The 19,860-nt window shown below is 42.3% G+C and overlaps 2 protein-coding genes across 2 annotated transcripts in view; both read left to right on the top strand.

Annotated features, from left to right (window-relative positions):
* The window catches only part of LOC139572848 (eukaryotic translation initiation factor 3 subunit H), a 102,463-nt gene that overhangs the window by 62,621 nt on the left and 19,982 nt on the right, over positions 1-19,860 (top strand). Inside the window, exons 4-5 of the mRNA XM_071395658.1 lie at positions 12,270-12,369; positions 15,461-15,610. Of these exons, the coding sequence (XP_071251759.1) occupies positions 12,270-12,369; positions 15,461-15,610 (250 nt within the window). The remainder of the gene's footprint in view (positions 1-12,269; positions 12,370-15,460; positions 15,611-19,860) is intronic.
* Positions 6,944-9,592, top strand: LOC139572846 (general transcription factor II-I repeat domain-containing protein 2B-like). The gene is made up of 2 exons (XM_071395655.1): positions 6,944-8,979; positions 9,106-9,592. Exons 1-2 carry the CDS (start codon positions 7,163-7,165, stop codon positions 9,110-9,112), a joined length of 1,824 nt encoding a protein of 607 aa, XP_071251756.1. The 5' UTR covers positions 6,944-7,162; the 3' UTR covers positions 9,113-9,592.

Raw genomic sequence — 19,860 nt, forward strand, 5'->3', positions numbered from 1 at the left:
CCTCCTCCCTATAGGCTGTCTCATCGTTGTCTGTAATCAGGCCGACCACTGCTGTGTCGTCAACAAACTTAATGATGGTGTTGGAGTCGTGCACGGCCACGCAGTCGTGGGTGAACAAGGGAGTACAGGAGGGGACTATGCACGCACCCCTGAGGTGCCCCTTTGTTGAGGATCAGCGTGGCGGATATGTTGTTGAGTTGTGTTGTTGCCTACCCTTACCACCTGGGGGCGGCCCGTCAGGAAGTCCAGGATCCAGTTGCAGAGAGAGGTGTTTAGTCCCAGGGTCCTTAGCGATGAGCTTTGAGGACACTATGGTGTTGAACGCTGAGCTGTAGTCAATGAACAGCGTTCTCACATAGGTGTTCCTTTTGTCCAGGTGAGAAAGGGCGATGTTGATTGAGATTGCGTCATCTGTGGATCTGTTGGGGCGGTATGCGAATTGGATCTAGAGTTTCCGGCATGCTGGTGTTGATATGAGCCATGACCAGCCTTTCAAAGCACTTCGTGGCTACGTACGTGAGTGCTACGTTGCGCTAGTCACTTAGGCAGGTTACCTTCGCTTTCTTGGGCACAGGGACTATGGTGGTCTGTTTGAAATATGTAGCTATTACAGACTCAGTCAGGGAGAGAAGACACTTGACAGTTGGTCCGCGCATGCTTTGAGTACGCGTCCTGGTAATCCGTCTGGCCCCTTTGGCTTTGTGAATGTTGACCTGTTTAATAAGGTCTTGCTACGTAGAGCGTGATCACACAGTCATCCGGAACAGCTGGTGCTCTCATGCATGCTTCAATGTTGCTTGCCTCAAAGCGAGCATAAAAGGCATTTAGCTCGTCTGGTAGGCTAGCGTCACATGTGAGCATTATAATATGATTACACAACCCAAAAGTAATGTGAAATACACTCATAACTTGACAGCAATATACTGTATGTAGACTGCTTCATGTTTGTCTGGGCTTGCTAGCAGTAGCCAGTCAGCAGCCCTGGGTGGAGCTTTGCACCTTGGGAAGTGAAATGTACTCTGGGAATTGTAGTATGCTGTGTAAATTCCTTTGTATTTCTATGGTGTGTAGACTACATGTCCTCCGTCGCGACTTCCCCTGAAGGCCCATCCGCTAGCTACTAGCCGCGGCCCGCTAGCTGTCAAGATCATATCGGACTGTTAGCTGAAGAGGTCCGTCAGCCAATTTCTTGGGCTACAATACCTATTTTGCCAATTGGCCTGGACCCTTTTACTGCCTACACGGAGCCCTGCCGATCCATCACGACTGGTCTGCCGACGTAACCGTCCGAGGGGGCTACAACAGACCCTTCCGTCGCGACATCCCCCTTCTGCTAGCCTGCTATCCCCGGCCCGCTAGCTGTCTGAATCGCCGTGTCTCCAGCCCGCCTAGCTACCCACTGGTCCCTATGATCACTCGGCTACGCATGCCTCTCCCTAATGTCAATATGCCTTGTCCATTGCTGTTTTGGTTAGTGATTGTCTTATTTCACTGTAGAGCCTCCAGCCCTGCTCAATATGCGTTAGCTAGCCCTTTTGTTTCACCTCCCACACATGCGGTGACTTCACCTGGTCTAAATGATGTCTCTAGAGACAAAACCTCTCATCGTCACTCAATGCCTAGGTTTACCTCCACTGTACTCACATCCTACCATACCTTTGTCTGTACATTATACATTTACATTTACATTTAAGTCATTTAGCAGACGCTCTTATCCAGAGCGACTTATACATTGCATCTATTCTATCGCACCCAGAAACCTGCTCCTTTTACTCTCTGTTCTGAACGTACTAGACAACCAGTTCTTATAGCCTTTAGCCGTACCCTTATCCTACTCCTCCTCTGTTCCTCTGGTGACGTAGAGGTTAATCCAGGCCCTGCAGCACCTAGCTCCACTCCTATTCCACAGGCGCTCTCATTTGTTGACATAACTGTAAAAGCCTTGGCTTCATGCATGTCAACATTAGAAGCCTCCTCCCTAAGTTTGTTTTATTCACTGCTTTAGCACACTCTGCCAACCCAGATGTCCTAGCCGTGTCTGAATCCTGGCTTAGGAAGGCCACCAAAAAATCCTGAAATTTCTATCCATATCTATAACATTTTCCGTCAAGATAGAACTGCCAAAGGGGGCGTAGTTGCAATCTACTGCAGAGATAGCCTGCAGAGTTCTGTCTTACTATCCAGGTCTGTACCCAAACAATTCAAGCTTCTACTTCTAAAAATCCACCTTTCCAGAAACAAGTCTCTCACCTTTGCCACTTGTTATAGACCGGTAGTTAGGAAAGCGAAGGCTAGCTTTTTCAATTAGAAATTTGCATCCTGTAGCACAAACTCCAAAAAGTTCTGAGACACGGTAAAGTCCATGGAGAATAAGAACACCTCCTTCCAGCTGCCCACTGCACTGAGGCTAGGAAACACTGTCACCACCGATAAATCTACGATAATTGAGAATTTCAATAAGCATTTTTCTACGGCTGGCCATGCTTTCCACCTGGCTACCCCTACCCCAGTCAACGGGGTACTAGATACTATACATGGTGTTTCTCTCTAGATACTATACGTGGTGTTTCTCTCTAGATACTATACATGGTGTTTCTCTCTAGATACTATACATGGTGTTTCTCTCTAGATACTATACATGGTGTTTCTCTCTAGATACTATACATGGTGTTTCTCTCTAGATACTATACATGGTGTTTCTCTCTAGATACTATACATGGTGTTTCTCTCTAGATACTATACATGGTGTTTCTCTCTAGATTCTATACATGGTGTTTCTCTCTAGATACTATACGTGGTGTTTCTCTCTAGATTCTATACATGGTGTTTCTCTCTAGATACTATACATGGTGTTTCTCTCTAGATACTATACATGGTGTTTCTCTCTAGATACTATACATGGTGTTTCTCTCTAGATACTATACATGGTGTTTCTCTCTAGATTCTATACATGGTGTTTCTCTCTAGATACTATACATGGTGTTTCTCTCTAGATTCTATACATGGTGTTTCTCTCTAGATACTATACATGGTGTTTCTCTCCTCTCTCTAGATACTATACATGGTGTTTCTCGCCTCTCTAGATACTATACATGGTGTTTCTCTCTAGATACTATACATGGTGTTTCTCTCTAGATACTATACATGGTGTTTCTCTCTAGATACTATACATGGTGTTTCTCTCTAGATCCTATACATGGTGTTTCTCTCCTCTCTCTAGATACTATACATGGTGTTTCTCTCTAGATTCTATACATGGTGTTTCTCTCTAGATACTATACATGGTGTTTCTATCTAGCTTCTATACATGGTGTTTCTCTCCTCTCTCTAGATACTATACATGGTGTTTCTCTCTAGATACTATACATGGTGTTTCTCTCCTGTCTCTAGATCTATACATGGTGTTTCTCTCTAGATACTATACATGGTGTTTCTCTCTAGATACTATACGTGGTGTTTCTCTCTAGCTTCTATACATGGTGTTTCTCTCTAGATTCTATACATGGTGTTTCTCTCTAGATTCTATACATGGTGTTTCTCTCTAGATACTATACATGGTGTTTCTCTCTAGATACTATACATGGTGTTTCTCTCTAGATACTATACATGGTGTTTCTCTCTAGATACTATACATGGTGTTTCTCTCTAGATTCTATACATGGTGTTTCTCTCTAGATTCTATACATGGTGTTTCTCTCTAGATACTATACGTGGTGTTTCTCTCTAGCTTCTATACATGGTGTTTGTCTCTAGATACTATACGTGGTGTTTCTCTCTAGCTTCTATACATGGTGTTTCTCTCTAGATTCTATACATGGTGTTTCTCTCTAGATTCTATACATGGTGTTTCTCTCTAGATACTATACATGGTGTTTCTCTCTAGATTCTATACATGGTGTTTCTCTCTAGATACTATACATGGTGTTTCTCTCCTCTCTCTAGATACTATACATGGTGTTTCTCTCCTCTCTAGATACTATACATGGTGTTTCTCTCTAGATACTATACGTGGTGTTTCTCTCTAGCTTCTATACATGGTGTTTGTCTCTAGATACTATACGTGGTGTTTCTCTCTAGCTTCTATACATGGTGTTTCTCTCTAGATTCTATACATGGTGTTTCTCTCTAGATTCTATACATGGTGTTTCTCTCTAGATACTATACATGGTGTTTCTCTCTAGATACTATACATGGTGTTTCTCTCTAGATTCTATACATGGTGTTTCTCTCTAGATACTATACATGGTGTTTCTCTCCTCTCTCTAGATACTATACATGGTGTTTCTCTCCTCTCTAGATACTATACATGGTGTTTCTCTCTAGATACTATACATGGTGTTTCTCTCTAGATACTATACATGGTGTTTCTCTCTAGATACTATACATGGTGTTTCTCTCTAGATACTATACATGGTGTTTCTCTCTAGATCCTATACATGGTGTTTCTCTCCTCTCTCTAGATACTATACATGGTGTTTCTCTCTAGATTCTATACATGGTGTTTCTCTCTAGATACTATACATGGTGTTTCTATCTAGCTTCTATACATGGTGTTTCTCTCCTCTCTCTAGATACTATACATGGTGTTTCTCTCTAGATACTATACATGGTGTTTCTCTCCTGTCTCTAGATCTATACATGGTGTTTCTCTCTAGATACTATACATGGTGTTTCTCTCTAGATACTATACGTGGTGTTTCTCTCTAGCTTCTATACATGGTGTTTCTCTCTAGATTCTATACATGGTGTTTCTCTCTAGATTCTATACATGGTGTTTCTCTCTAGATACTATACATGGTGTTTCTCTCTAGCTTCTATACATGGTGTTTGTCTCTAGATACTATACGTGGTGTTTCTCTCTAGCTTCTATACATGGTGTTTCTCTCTAGATTCTATACATGGTGTTTCTCTCTAGATTCTATACATGGTGTTTCTCTCTAGATTCTATACATGGTGTTTCTCTCTAGATACTATACATGGTGTTTCTCTCTAGATACTATACATGGTGTTTCTCTCCTCTCTAGATACTATACATGGTGTTTCTCTCTAGATACTATACATGGTGTTTCTCTCTAGATACTATACATGGTGTTTCTCTCTAGATACTATACATGGTGTTTCTCTCTAGATACTATACATGGTGTTTCTCTCTAGATACTATACATGGTGTTTCTCTCTAGATACTATACATGGTGTTTCTCTCTAGATACTATACATGGTGTTTCTCTCTAGATACTATACATGGTGTTTCTCTCTAGATTCTATACATGGTGTTTCTCTCTAGATACTATACATGGTGTTTCTCTCTAGATTCTATACATGGTGTTTCTCTCTAGATACTATACATGGTGTTTCTCTCTAGATACTATACATGGTGTTTCTCTCTAGATTCTATACATGGTGTTTCTCTCTAGATACTATACATGGTGTTTCTCTCTAGATACTATACATGGTGTTTCTCTCTAGATTCTATACATGGTGTTTCTCTCTAGATACTATACATGGTGTTTCTCTCTAGATACTATACATGGTGTTTCTCTCTAGATTCTATACATGGTGTTTCTCTCTAGATACTATACGTGGTGTTTCTCTCTAGATACTATACGTGGTGTTTCTCTCTAGATTCTATACATGGTGTTTCTCTCTAGATACTATGCATGGTGTTTCTCTCTAGATTCTATACATGGTGTTTCTCTCTAGATTCTATACATGGTGTTTCTCTCCTCTCTAGATACTATACATGGTGTTTCTCTCTAGATACTATACATGGTGTTTCTCTCTAGATTCTATACATGGTGTTTCTCTCTAGATACTATACATGGTGTTTCTCTCTAGATTCTATACATGGTGTTTCTCTCTAGATTCTATACATGGTGTTTCTCTCCTCTCTAGATACTATACATGGTGTTTCTCTCTAGATACTATACATGGTGTTTCTCTCTAGATTCTATACATGGTGTTTCTCTCTAGATACTATACATGGTGTTTCTCTCTAGATTCTATACATGGTGTTTCTCTCTAGATACTATACATGGTGTTTCTCTCTAGATACTATACATGGTGTTTCTCTCTAGATTCTATACATGGTGTTTCTCTCTAGATACTATACATGGTGTTTCTCTCTAGATTCTATACATGGTGTTTCTCTCTAGATTCTATACATGGTGTTTCTCTCCTCTCTAGATACTATACATGGTGTTTCTCTCTAGATACTATACATGGTGTTTCTCTCTAGATTCTATACATGGTGTTTCTCTCTAGATACTATACATGGTGTTTCTCTCTAGATTCTATACATGGTGTTTCTCTCTAGATTCTATACATGGTGTTTCTCTCCTCTCTAGATACTATACATGGTGTTTCTCTCTAGATACTATACATGGTGTTTCTCTCTAGATACTATACATGGTGTTTCTCTCTAGATACTATACATGGTGTTTCTCTCTAGATACTATACATGGTGTTTCTCTCTAGATACTATACATGGTGTTTCTCTCTAGATTCTATACATGGTGTTTCTCTCTAGATACTATACATGGTGTTTCTCTCTAGATTCTATACATGGTGTTTCTCTCTAGATTCTATACATGGTGTTTCTCTCTAGATACTATACATGGTGTTTCTCTCTAGATTCTATACATGGTGTTTCTCTCTAGATTCTATACATGGTGTTTCTCTCTAGATACTATACATGGTGTTTCTCTCTAGATTCTATACATGGTGTTTCTCTCCTCTCTAGATACTATACATGGTGTTTCTCTCTAGATTCTATACATGGTGTTTCTCTCTAGATTATATACATGGTGTTTCTCTCTAGATACTATACATGGTGTTTCTCTCTAGATACTATACATGGTGTTTCTCTCCTCTCTAGATACTATACATGGTGTTTCTCTCTAGATTCTATACATGGTGTTTCTCTCTAGATACTATACATCACATGTGTCAAACTCAAGGCCCGCGGGCCAGATGTGGCCCGCCAGGTCATTTTATGTGGCCCGCGAGAGCTTAAAAGTTTTGAGTGTCTAAAAATAAATACCAAAAAATAAATTAAGAGCGTGCTTTGACCAAAAACTACATTCCCACAATGCCTTTCGACTACGCTAGCCACGGCAGTGTCCATGCCAACGAGTGGAATTGAGATATAAATAATGATCCCAAAATGTCCAGAAAGAGAAAAGTTGATGCAGACGGAAGACTGTTTCAAGAAAGATGGGAAGGCGAATACTTGTTTGCGCTTCAAGGAGAAAGACCGGTATGTCTTTTGTGTTACGAGGCGGTGTCGGTTGTCAAAGAGTACAATCTGCGTCGACATTTTGACACCAAACACGGAGCTAAGTACGCTAAAGCTAGCCTTCAAGAAAAGCAACAAATTGCCCAAGAATTAAAAGGCAAACTGCGGTCGCAGCAGAGTTTGTTCATGAAATCCACAGCCAAAAACGAGGCCGCGGTGAAAGCTAGCTTCATTGTGGCTGAAGAAATCGCCCACGCTTCCAAGTCTTTTTCAGAGGGAGCGTTTTTGAAGCAGTGCATGCTGAAGGTCTGTGAGCAGGTGTGTCCCGACCAGTTACAGACTTTTAAAAATGTCAGTTTATCAAGAAACACCATCGTCGACCGAGTGAAGGAACTAGCAGAAAATCTTACAACACAGCTGGCCGAGGAGACACGCAGCTACACAGCTTTTTCATTAGCTGTTGATGAAAGCACAGATAACACGGACACAGCGCAGTTATCAATTTTTATTAGAGGCGTAAAGTCGGACCTCTCTATCACTGAGGAGCTGTTGGATGTGGCTGCAATGCATGGGACCACGACGGGACAGAACATTTTTGATGCGGTAGAGAAGTCCGTAAGTAAAAATGCATTGCAGTGGGAAAACTTGGTAGGATTAACTACAGACGGTGCACCGGCAATGTGTGGAGGAAAAGTGGGCTTGGTTGGACTAATGAAGGGGAAAATGCAAAAAATGAACTGTCACACGCCTTTGATAACGTATCATTGCATTATCCATCAAGAAGCTTTGTGTGGGAAGGTGCTGGGGATGGAGGACATTGTGACCACAGTCATGAAAACAGTGAACTTCATTCGGGCGCGTGGCCTGAATCACCGTCAGTTCCAGCAGTTTTTGCTGGAGATGGGCTCGGAACACGGGGATGTGCTGTACCATACAGAAGTGCGGTGGCTGAGTAGGAGCAAAGTCCTCAAGCGATTTTTCGAGCTCAGGAAAGACATTGCTCTTTTTATGCAGAGTAAAGGAAAACTCATGTCTGAACTATCAGATCCAAAGTGGATGTGTGACTTTGCTGTGTTGTGTGACATAACCGACCATCTCGCCCAGCTGAATCAGAAGCTGCAGGGACGCAAACAAGTCATCACGCAGATGTCCGACACGATCACGGCTTTCCAGCGTAAATTGGACTTATGGATGTGGCAAGTGAAACAGGACAATCTTGTTCACTTTCCTGTTTGTCAGAGCATGTCAGCCTCATTTCCCGAGACTTTTTCATGTGCTCAGTTGGCTACCAAACTGAGCTGGTTAAAGACTGAGTTTGATCGGCGCTTCTCTGACTTCAGAGCACAACAGTCTGGCTTTGACATCTTTGCCAATCCTTTCACCACCGATGTCTGCACTGCACCCCAACACCTTCAGATGGAGCTAATTGAGCTTCAAAGCGACAGTGGCCTGAGAGCAAAGTTTCAGGATGCTACAATCCAGGACTTTTACCGTCTGCTGCCTCCTGGTTTGATGCCACAGCTTCGACTTCATGCTGCCCGTGTTCTGTCCATGTTTGGGAGCACCTATCTGTGCGAACAGTTTTTTTCCATAATGAATCTGAACAAAAACAAGCACAGATCACCCCTCACGGATGACAACCTCCATGCTGTTCTACGCATTGCCTCAGCACAGGACCTAAAACCAGACATTGACACACTGGTAACGGGAAAACGGTGTCAGACATCTGGTCAGAAAACACACAGGCAAGCATTTTTTTTTTAACTTAATTAAAATATAATAAAATGTAATTCAACCAAGAAGAAGAACAGTTAAACTGTGTGCAATTTAATGATTGTGCTTGCATTTTGTTTTGTGTTTATCATTTTCAGAACATGATCAATCGATAGTAGAGAGAGAATCCACTTGGTGTGTTCAAGGACAGGCAGCATCTCCTCATCAAAGACTAACCGAAAAACTTGACCAATATAGTTGTGAACTGAGTCAACCTTTATTTTGGTATTTTTAGTTGATTACATATTATTTATGTGTAGCTGCTGTAGTAATTATTTAATGTTTGCAGGTTTATGTGTGTATGCAGACAAATTGTTGTCATCAAACCATCAGTTGGGTGCACGGCTGTGTGCAGCCTTTTTTTGTAAAATGCTACATGTGTCATACATGTTCTTTGCAGCTAAGTTTTATGTTATTTTTCTTTATTCACTTGGACAGTTTGATCCTTCATTAATGGAGTTATGTGGGTTTTCATAAGCTGACAAAATTTAAAAGGATTTATGTTAGAGCTACAAGCAAACATATATTTTCTATGCAACTGTAATTGTCACTTGAATAAGTTATAATAAATAATGAGTTATTTAACATTAAGGAGGAGTTACATTTATTTTACATTACATTCGATTACATTTATAAGTTACATCTGGCCCTTTGAGGACAGCCATTATGCTGATGTGGCCCTCGGTGAAAATGAGTTTGACACCCCTGCTATACATGGTGTTTCTCTCTAGATACTATACATGGTGTTTCTCTCTAGATACTATACATGGTGTTTCTCTCTAGATACTATACATGGTGTTTCTCTCCTCTCTAGATACTATACATGGTGTTTCTCTCTAGATACTATACATGGTGTTTCTCTCTAGATACTATACATGGTGTTTCTCTCTAGATACTATACATGGTGTTTCTCTCTAGATACTATACATGGTGTTTCTCTCTAGATACTATACATGGTGTTTCTCTCTAGATACTATACATGGTGTTTCTCTCTAGATACTATACGTGGTGTTTCTCTCTAGATTCTATACATGGTGTTTCTCTCTAGATACTATACATGGTGTTTCTCTCTAGATACTATACATGGTGTTTCTCTCTAGATTCTATACATGGTGTTTCTCTCTAGATACTATACGTGGTGTTTCTCTCTAGATTCTATACATGGTGTTTCTCTCTAGATACTATACATGGTGTTTCTCTCTAGATACTATACATGGTGTTTCTCTCTAGATACTATACGTGGTGTTTCTCTCTAGATTCTATACATGGTGTTTCTCTCTAGATACTATACGTGGTGTTTCTCTCTAGATTCTATACATGGTGTTTCTCTCTAGATACTATACATGGTGTTTCTCTCTAGATACTATACATGGTGTTTCTCTCTAGATACTATACATGGTGTTTCTCTCTAGATACTATACGTGGTGTTTCTCTCTAGATTCTATACATGGTGTTTCTCTCTAGATACTATACATGGTGTTTCTCTCCTCTCTCTAGATACTATACATGGTGTTTCTCTCCTCTCTCTAGATACTATACATGGTGTTTTTCTCTAGATACTATACATGGTGTTTCTCTCTAGATACTATACATGGTGTTTCTCTCCTCTCTAGATACTATACATGGTGTTTCTCTCTAGATACTATACGTGGTGTTTCTCTCTAGATTCTATACATGGTGTTTCTCTCTAGATACTATACATGGTGTTTCTCTCCTCTCTCTAGATACTATACATGGTGTTTCTCTCTAGATACTATACATGGTGTTTCTCTCTAGATACTATACATGGTGTTTCTCTCTAGATACTATACATGGTGTTTCTCTCTAGATACTATACATGGTGTTTCTCTCCTCTCTCTAGATACTATACATGGTGTTTCTCTCTAGATACTATACATGGTGTTTCTCTCTAGATACTATACATGGTGTTTCTCTCTAGATACTATACGTGGTGTTTCTCTCTAGATTCTATACATGGTGTTTCTCTCTAGATACTATACATGGTGTTTCTCTCTAGATACTATACATGGTGTTTCTCTCTAGATACTATACATGGTGTTTCTCTCTAGATACTATACATGGTGTTTCTCTCTAGATACTATACATGGTGTTTCTCTCTAGATACTATACATGGTGTTTTTCTCTAGATACTATACATGGTGTTTCTCTCTAGATTCTATACATGGTGTTTCTCTCCTCTCTCTAGATACTATACATGGTGTTTCTCTCTAGATTCTATACATGGTGTTTCTCTCTAGATACTATACATGGTGTTTCTCTCTAGATACTATACATGGTGTTTCTCTCTAGATACTATACATGGTGTTTCTCTCTAGATACTATACATGGTGTTTCTCTCTAGATACTATACATGGTGTTTCTCTCTAGATACTATACATGGTGTTTCTCTCTAGATTCTATACATGGTGTTTCTCTCTAGATACTATACATGGTGTTTCTCTCTAGATACTATACATGGTGTTTCTCTCTAGATACTATACATGGTGTTTCTCTCTAGATACTATACATGGTGTTTCTCTCTAGATACTATACATGGTGTTTCTCTCTAGATTATATACATGGTGTTTCTCTCTAGATACTATACATGGTGTTTCTCTCTAGATACTATACATGGTGTTTCTCTCTAGATACTATACATGGTGTTTCTCTCTAGATTCTATACATGGTGTTTCTCTCTAGATACTATACATGGTGTTTCTCTCTAGATACTATACATGGTGTTTCTCTCTAGATACTATACATGGTGTTTCTCTCTAGATACTATACATGGTGTTTCTCTCTAGATACTATACATGGTGTTTCTCTCTAGATACTATACATGGTGTTTCTCTCTAGATACTATACATGGTGTTTCTCTCTAGATACTATACATGGTGTTTCTCTCTAGATACTATACATGGTGTTTCTCTCTAGATACTATACATGGTGTTTCTCTCTAGATTATATACATGGTGTTTCTCTCTAGATACTATACATGGTGTTTCTCTCTAGATACTATACATGGTCTATGTGTTAGGTCTGATGGTGTGTTGTCCCATATTGTAAGAGAACCACTTAATAGAATGTTAGAACTTTGTTTTAATCTTAACATCTGTTTCTCTCCCCTGCCCCTCTCTCCCCCTGCCCCTCTCTCTCTCGTTTGCCCTCTCCCCCCCTTGCCCCTCTCTCCCTCGTTTGCTCTCTCTCCCCCTGCCAATCTCTCCCCCTCTCTCCCTCTCCCTCTCTCTCCCTCTCCCACTAGATCCCATTAAGACCTCCCAGGGCTCCCTGTCCCTGAAGGCTTACAGGTTAACACCCAAACTGATGGAGATCTGCAAGGAGAAGGACTTCTCAGCCGAGGGGTGAGTTCAGGCACCACACACACACACACACACACACACACGTACCAGGCTCCACTTCAGAAGCTAGATGAGAATTACCGAAGGCCATCAATACTGCACGTGCACACACACACACACACACACACACACACACACACACACACACACACACACACACACACACACACACACACACCACACAAAGGCACAAATACCAACTGCACCTTTCCTGATAAGAATTCAGCATCAATGCGGTGCTTTTGAAACTCCCTTCAAAAAGATTCCAATGCCTGATGTTATTTTCCCCAGGAGCAGCGAGAGCCTCATCAGAGGCTCTTAGTGATGCGACGACAGGGGTTTATAACTAGTGTGTGTTGGGGGCTGTCAGACAACCATTCTGCTGTGTTGTTCTGCTGCCTGACTGGCTCTGACCCGCAGGCTGCCGGCCATTGATTTTAAATTGCATCTGAATGAAGCGTAATGAGAGAGACATTTTCCAAATAGATCTGAGTTCCCACAAGCTGAGTTTATGAAAAGAGGAATCCCAACAGACCGGTATTAAATTGACCAGAAAATAAACTGCTTCTGGATTTTAAAATAGATGCACTTAGTCAATATTAGGAACTGTTTGCTTTGGCTTGGATTTCTCCTTCTTCTTTAGTGAGTTAGTTTCTTCATGTTCACACCCACACCTTCCCCTACCTACCTACCTACCTACCTACCTACCTACCTACCTACCTACCTACCTACCTACCTACCTACCTACCTACCTACCTACCTACCTACCTACCTACCTACCTACCTACCTACCTCCCTCCCTCCCCTCCCCTCCCTCACTCCCTCACTCCCTCACTCACTCACTCACTCACTCACTCACTCACTCACTCACTCCCTCCCTCCCTCCCTAGCCACCTAGCCACTTACCCATCTACCTACCTAGTAGTTATTTCCTCTCTGAGGTCAGTTGATCATTTATTGGCTGGTTTCTTAGCCACTGACTCTATCTGACCCTCTGTCCAGTTCATTGTTGAGCTTTTTATTCGTTTTGCTGGGTCGTGTTCATTATCGGCACCAAGTGGGAGAATACGACACTGAAACAACTCCCTCCCTCCCTACCCACCCACCCCTAAACACACTACTCACCCACCCACCAAGTGGGAGAAAACGACACTGAAACAACTCCCTACCCACCCACCCACCCACCCCTAAACACACTACCCACCCACCCCTACCTACCTACCTACCTACCTACCTACCTACCTACCTACCTACCTACCTACCTACCTACCTACCTACCTACCTACCTACCCACCCACCCCTACCTACCCACTTCCCTACCTACCTAGTAGTTATTTCCTCTCTGAGGTCAGTTGATCATTTATTGGCTGGTTTCTTAGCCACTGACTCTATCTGACCCTCTGTCCAGTTCATTGTTGAGCTTTTTATTCGTTTTGCTGGGTCGTGTTCATTATAGGCACCAAGTGGGAGAAAACGACACTGAAACAACGAGGGACCACCTGAATTTGAAAAATGCTCTTTTTGGTTTCTGTTTGTGATAATGTTTGGCTATGTTGTGATAATGACTAGGGAACCCTGTTTTTTTAATGCACCAGGTCCTCATCCGTGTCTCTCAATACGCTGCTGATTTGAAAGGCCAGGAGGACAGTAGCAGCTCTATTGCTAGGCTAGCGAGACTCATTTCACCAGCGTTTATTATGAGGACAATCTGAATAATATATCATTTCAAAGGAGAGCTTCAGTTTCCTATGATGGGTTCTTCCATCTGGCGCTATTTGATGTTTTTATAAGCTGCTGTTTGTGTTATCTTTTAAATGAAAGGCAGGAAGAGAGAGACTGGACTGAATTAGACTACACACCACTGTCTGTTGTCTCTACCCTCAGTTTATCACGACTGCTGTCAATAGGATCCAGCTTTATAAACTCATATGGCAAATTAGTACATTCAACTCCATTTTGTGGAGCTGGCAATCAAATCGAACTGGATTGAATGTAATTGACTTTGGATTGATCTTGTTTGAATTGGAACTGAATTGAATGTCATTGACTTGGGATTGAACTGGTTTGAATGTTATTGACTTTGGATTGAACTGGATTTAATGTAAGTGACTTTGAATTGAACTGGTTTGTATGTCATTGACTTTGAATTGAACTGGATTTAATGTAAGTGACTTTGGATTGAACTGTAGTGATTCTTTTCTCTCCCTCCTCCCCAGATTGAACTGATTCTTTTCTCTCCCTCCTCCCCAGATTGAACTGATTCTTTTCTCTCCCTCCTCCCCAGATTGAACTGATTCTTTTCTCTCCCTCCTCCCCAGATTGAACTGATTCTTTTCTCTCCCTCCTCCCCAGATTGAACTGATTCTTTTCTCTCCCTCCTCCCCAGATTGAACTGATTCTTTTCTCTCCCTCCTCCCCAGATTGAACTGATTCTTTTCTCTCCCTCCTCCCCAGATTGAACTGATTCTTTTCTCTCCCTCCTCCCCAGATTGAACTGATTCTTTTCTCTCCCTCCTCCCCAGATTGAACTGATTCTTTTCTCTCCCTCCTCCCCAGATTGAACTGATTCTTTTCTCTCCCTCCTCCCCAGATTGAACTGATTCTTTTCTCTCCCTCCTCCCCAGATTGAACTGATTCTTTTCTCTCCCTCCCCAGATTGAACTGATTCTTTTCTCTCCCTCCTCCCCAGATTGTAGTGATTCTTTTCTCTCCCTCCTCCCCAGATTGTAGTGATTCTTTTCTCTCCCTCCCCAGATTGAACTGATTCTTTTCTCTCCCTCCTCCCCAGATTGTAGTGATTCTTTTCTCTCCCTCCTCCCCAGATTGAAGTGATTCTTTTCTCTCCCTCCTCCCCAGATTGAACTGAATCTTTTCTCTCCCTCCTCCCCAGATTGAACTGATTCTTTTCTCTCCCTCCTCCCCAGATTGAACTGATTCTTTTCTCTCCCTCCTCCCCAGATTGAACTGATTCTTTTCTCTCCCTCCTCCCCAGATTGAACTGATTCTTTTCTCTCCCTCCTCCCCAGATTGAACTGATTCTTTTCTCTCCCTCCTCCCCAGATTGAACTGATTCTTTTCTCTCCCTCCTCCCCAGATTGAAGAAGGCCATGATTGGCTTCGAGCACATGTTTGAGGAGGTTCCCATCGTGATCAAGAACTCCCACCTGATCAACGTTCTGATGTGGGAACTGGAGGAGAAGTGTACTGTGGCGGACAAACACGAGCTGCTCAACCTCTCCAGCAGGTATGTGACTTGGTGCTGGTCTACCCTAGTGCCCTAGAAGGTAGGGGCTAGGGGTCTAGTGCCCTAGAAGGTAGGGGCTAGGGGTTGATGTGGGAACTGGAGGAGAAGTGTACTGTGGCGGACAAACACGAGCTGCTCAACCTCTCCAGCAGGTATGTGACTTGGTGCTGGTCTACCCTAGTGCCCTAGTAGGTAGGGGCTAGGGGTTGATGTGGTGGGGCTAGGGGTTGATGTGGGGGCTGTCTAGCCTAGTGCCCTAGTAGGTAGGGGCTAGGGGTTGATGTGGGGGCTGTCTACCCTAGTGCCTTAGAAGGTAGGGGCTAGGGGTTGATGTGGGAGCTGTCTACCCTAGTGCCCTAGAAGGTAGGGGCTAGGGGTTGATGTGGGAGCTGTCTACCCTAGTGCCCTAGAAGGTAGGGGCTAGGGGTTGATGTGGGAGCCTAGTGCCCTAGAAGGTAGGGGCTAGGGGTTGATGTGGGAGCTGTCTACCCCAGTGCCCTAGAAGGTAGGGGCTAGGGGTTGATGTGGGAGCCTAGTGCCCTAGAAGGTAGGGGCTAGGGGTTGATGTGGGAGCCTAGTGCCCTAGAAGGTAGGGGCTAGGGGTTGATGTGGGAGTCTAGTGCCCTAGAAGGTAGGGGCTAGGGGTTGATGTGGGAGCTAGACTAGTCTACTGTGGCTACTGCTCAACCTCTCCAGCAGGTCAGTACAGAGCTGTACAGAGTTATAAAAAGCCATTTCCCCTCACTACTCCCTCTCTGTTATAAAAAGCCATGTCCCCTCACTACTCCCTCTCTGTGTTATAAAAAGCCATTTCCTCTCACTACTCCCTCTGTGTTATAAAAAGCCATTTCCCCTCACTACTCCCTCTCTGTGTTATAAAAAGCCATTTCCCCTCACTACTCCCTCTCTAACTGTGTTATAAAAAGCCATGTCCCCTCACTACTCCCTCTCTGTGTTATAAAAAGCCATTTCCCCTCACTACTCCCTCTCTAACTGTGTTATAAAAAGCCATTTCCCCTCACTACTCCCTCTCTGTTATAAAAAGCCATGTCCCCTCACTACTCCCTCTCTGTGTTATAAAAAGCCATTTCCCCTCACTACTCCCTCTCTGTTATAAAAAGCCATGTCCCCTCACTACTCCCTCTCTGTGTTATAAAAAGCCATTTCCCCTCACTACTCCCTCTCTGTGTTATAAAAAGCCATTTCCCCTCACTACTCCCTCTCTAACTGTGTTATAAAAAGCCATTTCCCCTCACTACTCCCTCTCTGTGTTATAAAAAGCCATTTCCCCTCACTACTCCCTCTCTAACTGTGTTATAAAAAGCCATTTCCCCTCACTACTCCCTCTCTAACTGTGTTATAAAAAGCCATTTCCCCTCACTACTCCCTCTCTGTGTTATAAAAAGCCATTTCCCCTCACTACTCCCTCTCTAACTGTGTTATAAAAAGCCATTTCCCTTCACTACTCCCTCTAACTGTGTTATAAAAAGCCATTTCCCTTCACTACTCCCTCTCTAACTGTGTTATAAAAAGCCATTTCCCCTCACTACTCCCTCTCTAACTGTGTTATAAAAAGCCATTTCCCCTCACTACTCCCTCTCTGTGTTATAAAAAGCCATTTCCCCTCACTACTCCCTCTCTGTGTTATAAAAAGCCATGTCCCCTCACTACTCCCTCTCTGTGTTATAAAAAGCCATTTCCCCTCACTACTCCCTCTCTGTGTTATAAAAAGCCATTTCCCCTCACTACTCCCTCTCTAACTGTGTTATAAAAAGCCATGTCCCCTCACTACTCCCTCTCTAACTGTGTTATAAAAAGCCATTTCCCCTCACTACTCCCTCTCTAACTGTGTTATAAAAAGCCATGTCCCCTCACTACTCCCTCTCTAACTGTGTTATAAAAAGCCATTTCCCCTCACTACTCCCTCTCTAACTGTGTTATAAAAAGCCATGTCCCCTCACTACTCCCTCTCTGTGTTATAAAAAGCCATTTCCCCTCACTACTCCCTCTCTGTGTTATAAAAAGCCATTTCCCCTCACTACTCCCTCTCTGTGTTATAAAAAGCCATGTCCCCTCACTACTCCCTCTCTAACTGTGTTATAAAAAGCCATTTCCCCTCACTACTCCCTCTCTAACTGTGTTATAAAAAGCCATTTCCCCTCACTACTCCCTCTCTGTGTTATAAAAAGCCATTTCCCCTCACTACTCCCTCTCTAACTGTGTTATAAAAAGCCATTTCCCCTCACTACTCCCTCTCTAACTGTGTTATAAAAGCCATTTCCCCTCACTACTCTCTAACTGTGTTATAAAAAGCCATTTCCCCTCACTACTCCCTCTCTGTGTTATAAAAAGCCATTTCCCCTCACTACTCCCTCTCTGTGTTATAAAAAGCCATTTCCCCTCACTACTCCCTCTCTGTGTTATAAAAAGCCATTTCCCCTCACTACTCCCTCTCTGTGTTATAAAAAGCCATTTCCCCTCACTACTCCCTCTCTGTGTTATAAAAAGCCATTTCTCCTCACTACTCCCTCTCTGTGTTATAAAAAGCCATTTCCCCTCACTACTCCCTCTGTGTGTTATAAAAAGCCATTTCCCCTCACTACTCCCTCTCTGTGTTATAAAAAGCCATTTCCCCTCACTACTCCCTCTCTGTGTTATAAAAAGCCATTTCCCCTCACTACTCCCTCTCTGTGTTATAAAAAGCCATTTCCCCTCACTACTCCCTCTCTGTGTTATAAAAAGCCATTTCCCCTCACTACTCCCTCTCTGTGTTATAAAAAGCCATTTCCCCTCACTACTCCCTCTCTGTGTTATAAAAAGCCATTTCCCCTCACTACTCCCTCTCTGTGTTATAAAAAGCCATTTCTCCTCACTACTCCCTCTCTGTGTTATAAAAAGCCATTTCCCCTCACTACTCCCCCTCTCTCTGTGTTATAAAAAGCCATGTCCCCTCACTACTCCCTCTCTGTGTTATAAAAAGCCATGTCCCCTCACTACTCCCTCTCTGTGTTATAAAAAGCCATTTCCCCTCACTACTCCCTCTCTGTGTTATAAAAAGCCATTTCCCCTCACTACTCCCTCTCTGTGTTATAAAAAGCCATTTCCCCTCACTACTCCCTCTCTAACTGTGTTATAAAAAGCCATTTCCCCTCACTACTCCCTCTCTGTGTTATAAAAAGCCATTTCCCCTCACTACTCCCTCTCTAACTGTGTTATAAAAAGCCATGTCCCCTCACTACTCCCTCTCTAACTGTGTTATAAAAAGCCATTTCCCCTCACTACTCCCTCTCTGTGTTATAAAAAGCCATGTCCCCTCACTACTCCCTCTCTAACTGTGTTATAAAAAGCCATTTCCCCTCACTACTCCCTCTCTAACTGTGTTATAAAAAGCCATGTCCCCTCACTACTCCCTCTCTAACTGTGTTATAAAAAGCCATTTCCCCTCACTACTCCCTCTCTAACTGTGTTATAAAAAGCCATTTCCCCTCACTACTCCCTCTCTAACTGTGTTATAAAAAGCCATTTCCCCTCACTACTCCCTCTCTGTGTTATAAAAAGCCATTTCCCCTCACTACTCCCTCTCTGTGTTATAAAAAGCCATTTCCCCTCACTACTCCCTCTCTAACTGTGTTATAAAAAGCCATGTCACCTCACTACTCCCTCTCTAACTGTGTTATAAAAAGCCATTTCCCCTCACTACTCCCTCTCTAACTGTGTTATAAAAAGCCATTTCCCCTCACTACTCCCTCTCTGTGTTATAAAAAGCCATTTCCCCTCACTACTCCCTCTCTAACTGTGTTATAAAAAGCCATTTCCCCTCACTACTCCCTCTCTAACTGTGTTATAAAAGCCATTTCCCCTCACTACTCTCTAACTGTGTTATAAAAAGCCATTTCCCCTCACTACTCCCTCTCTGTGTTATAAAAAGCCATTTCCCCTCACTACTCCCTCTCTGTGTTATAAAAAGCCATTTCCCCTCACTACTCCCTCTCTGTGTTATAAAAAGCCATTTCCCCTCACTACTCCCTCTCTGTGTTATAAAAAGCCATTTCTCCTCACTACTCCCTCTCTGTGTTATAAAAAGCCATTTCCCCTCACTACTCCCTCTGTGTGTTATAAAAAGCCATTTCCCCTCACTACTCCCTCTCTGTGTTATAAAAAGCCATTTCCCCTCACTACTCCCTCTCTGTGTTATAAAAAGCCATTTCCCCTCACTACTCCCTCTCTGTGTTATAAAAAGCCATTTCCCC

The sequence above is a fragment of the Salvelinus alpinus genome, chromosome 4, assembly GCF_045679555.1.
Source record: "Salvelinus alpinus chromosome 4, SLU_Salpinus.1, whole genome shotgun sequence".
In the NCBI taxonomy this organism is placed as follows: domain Eukaryota; kingdom Metazoa; phylum Chordata; class Actinopteri; order Salmoniformes; family Salmonidae; genus Salvelinus; species Salvelinus alpinus.

Excerpts from the sequence above, each read along its gene's own strand:
- LOC139572846 (XM_071395655.1), top strand. The coding sequence starts at position 7,163 with ATGTCCAGAAAGAGAAAAGTTGATGCAGACGGAAGACTGTTTCAAGAA.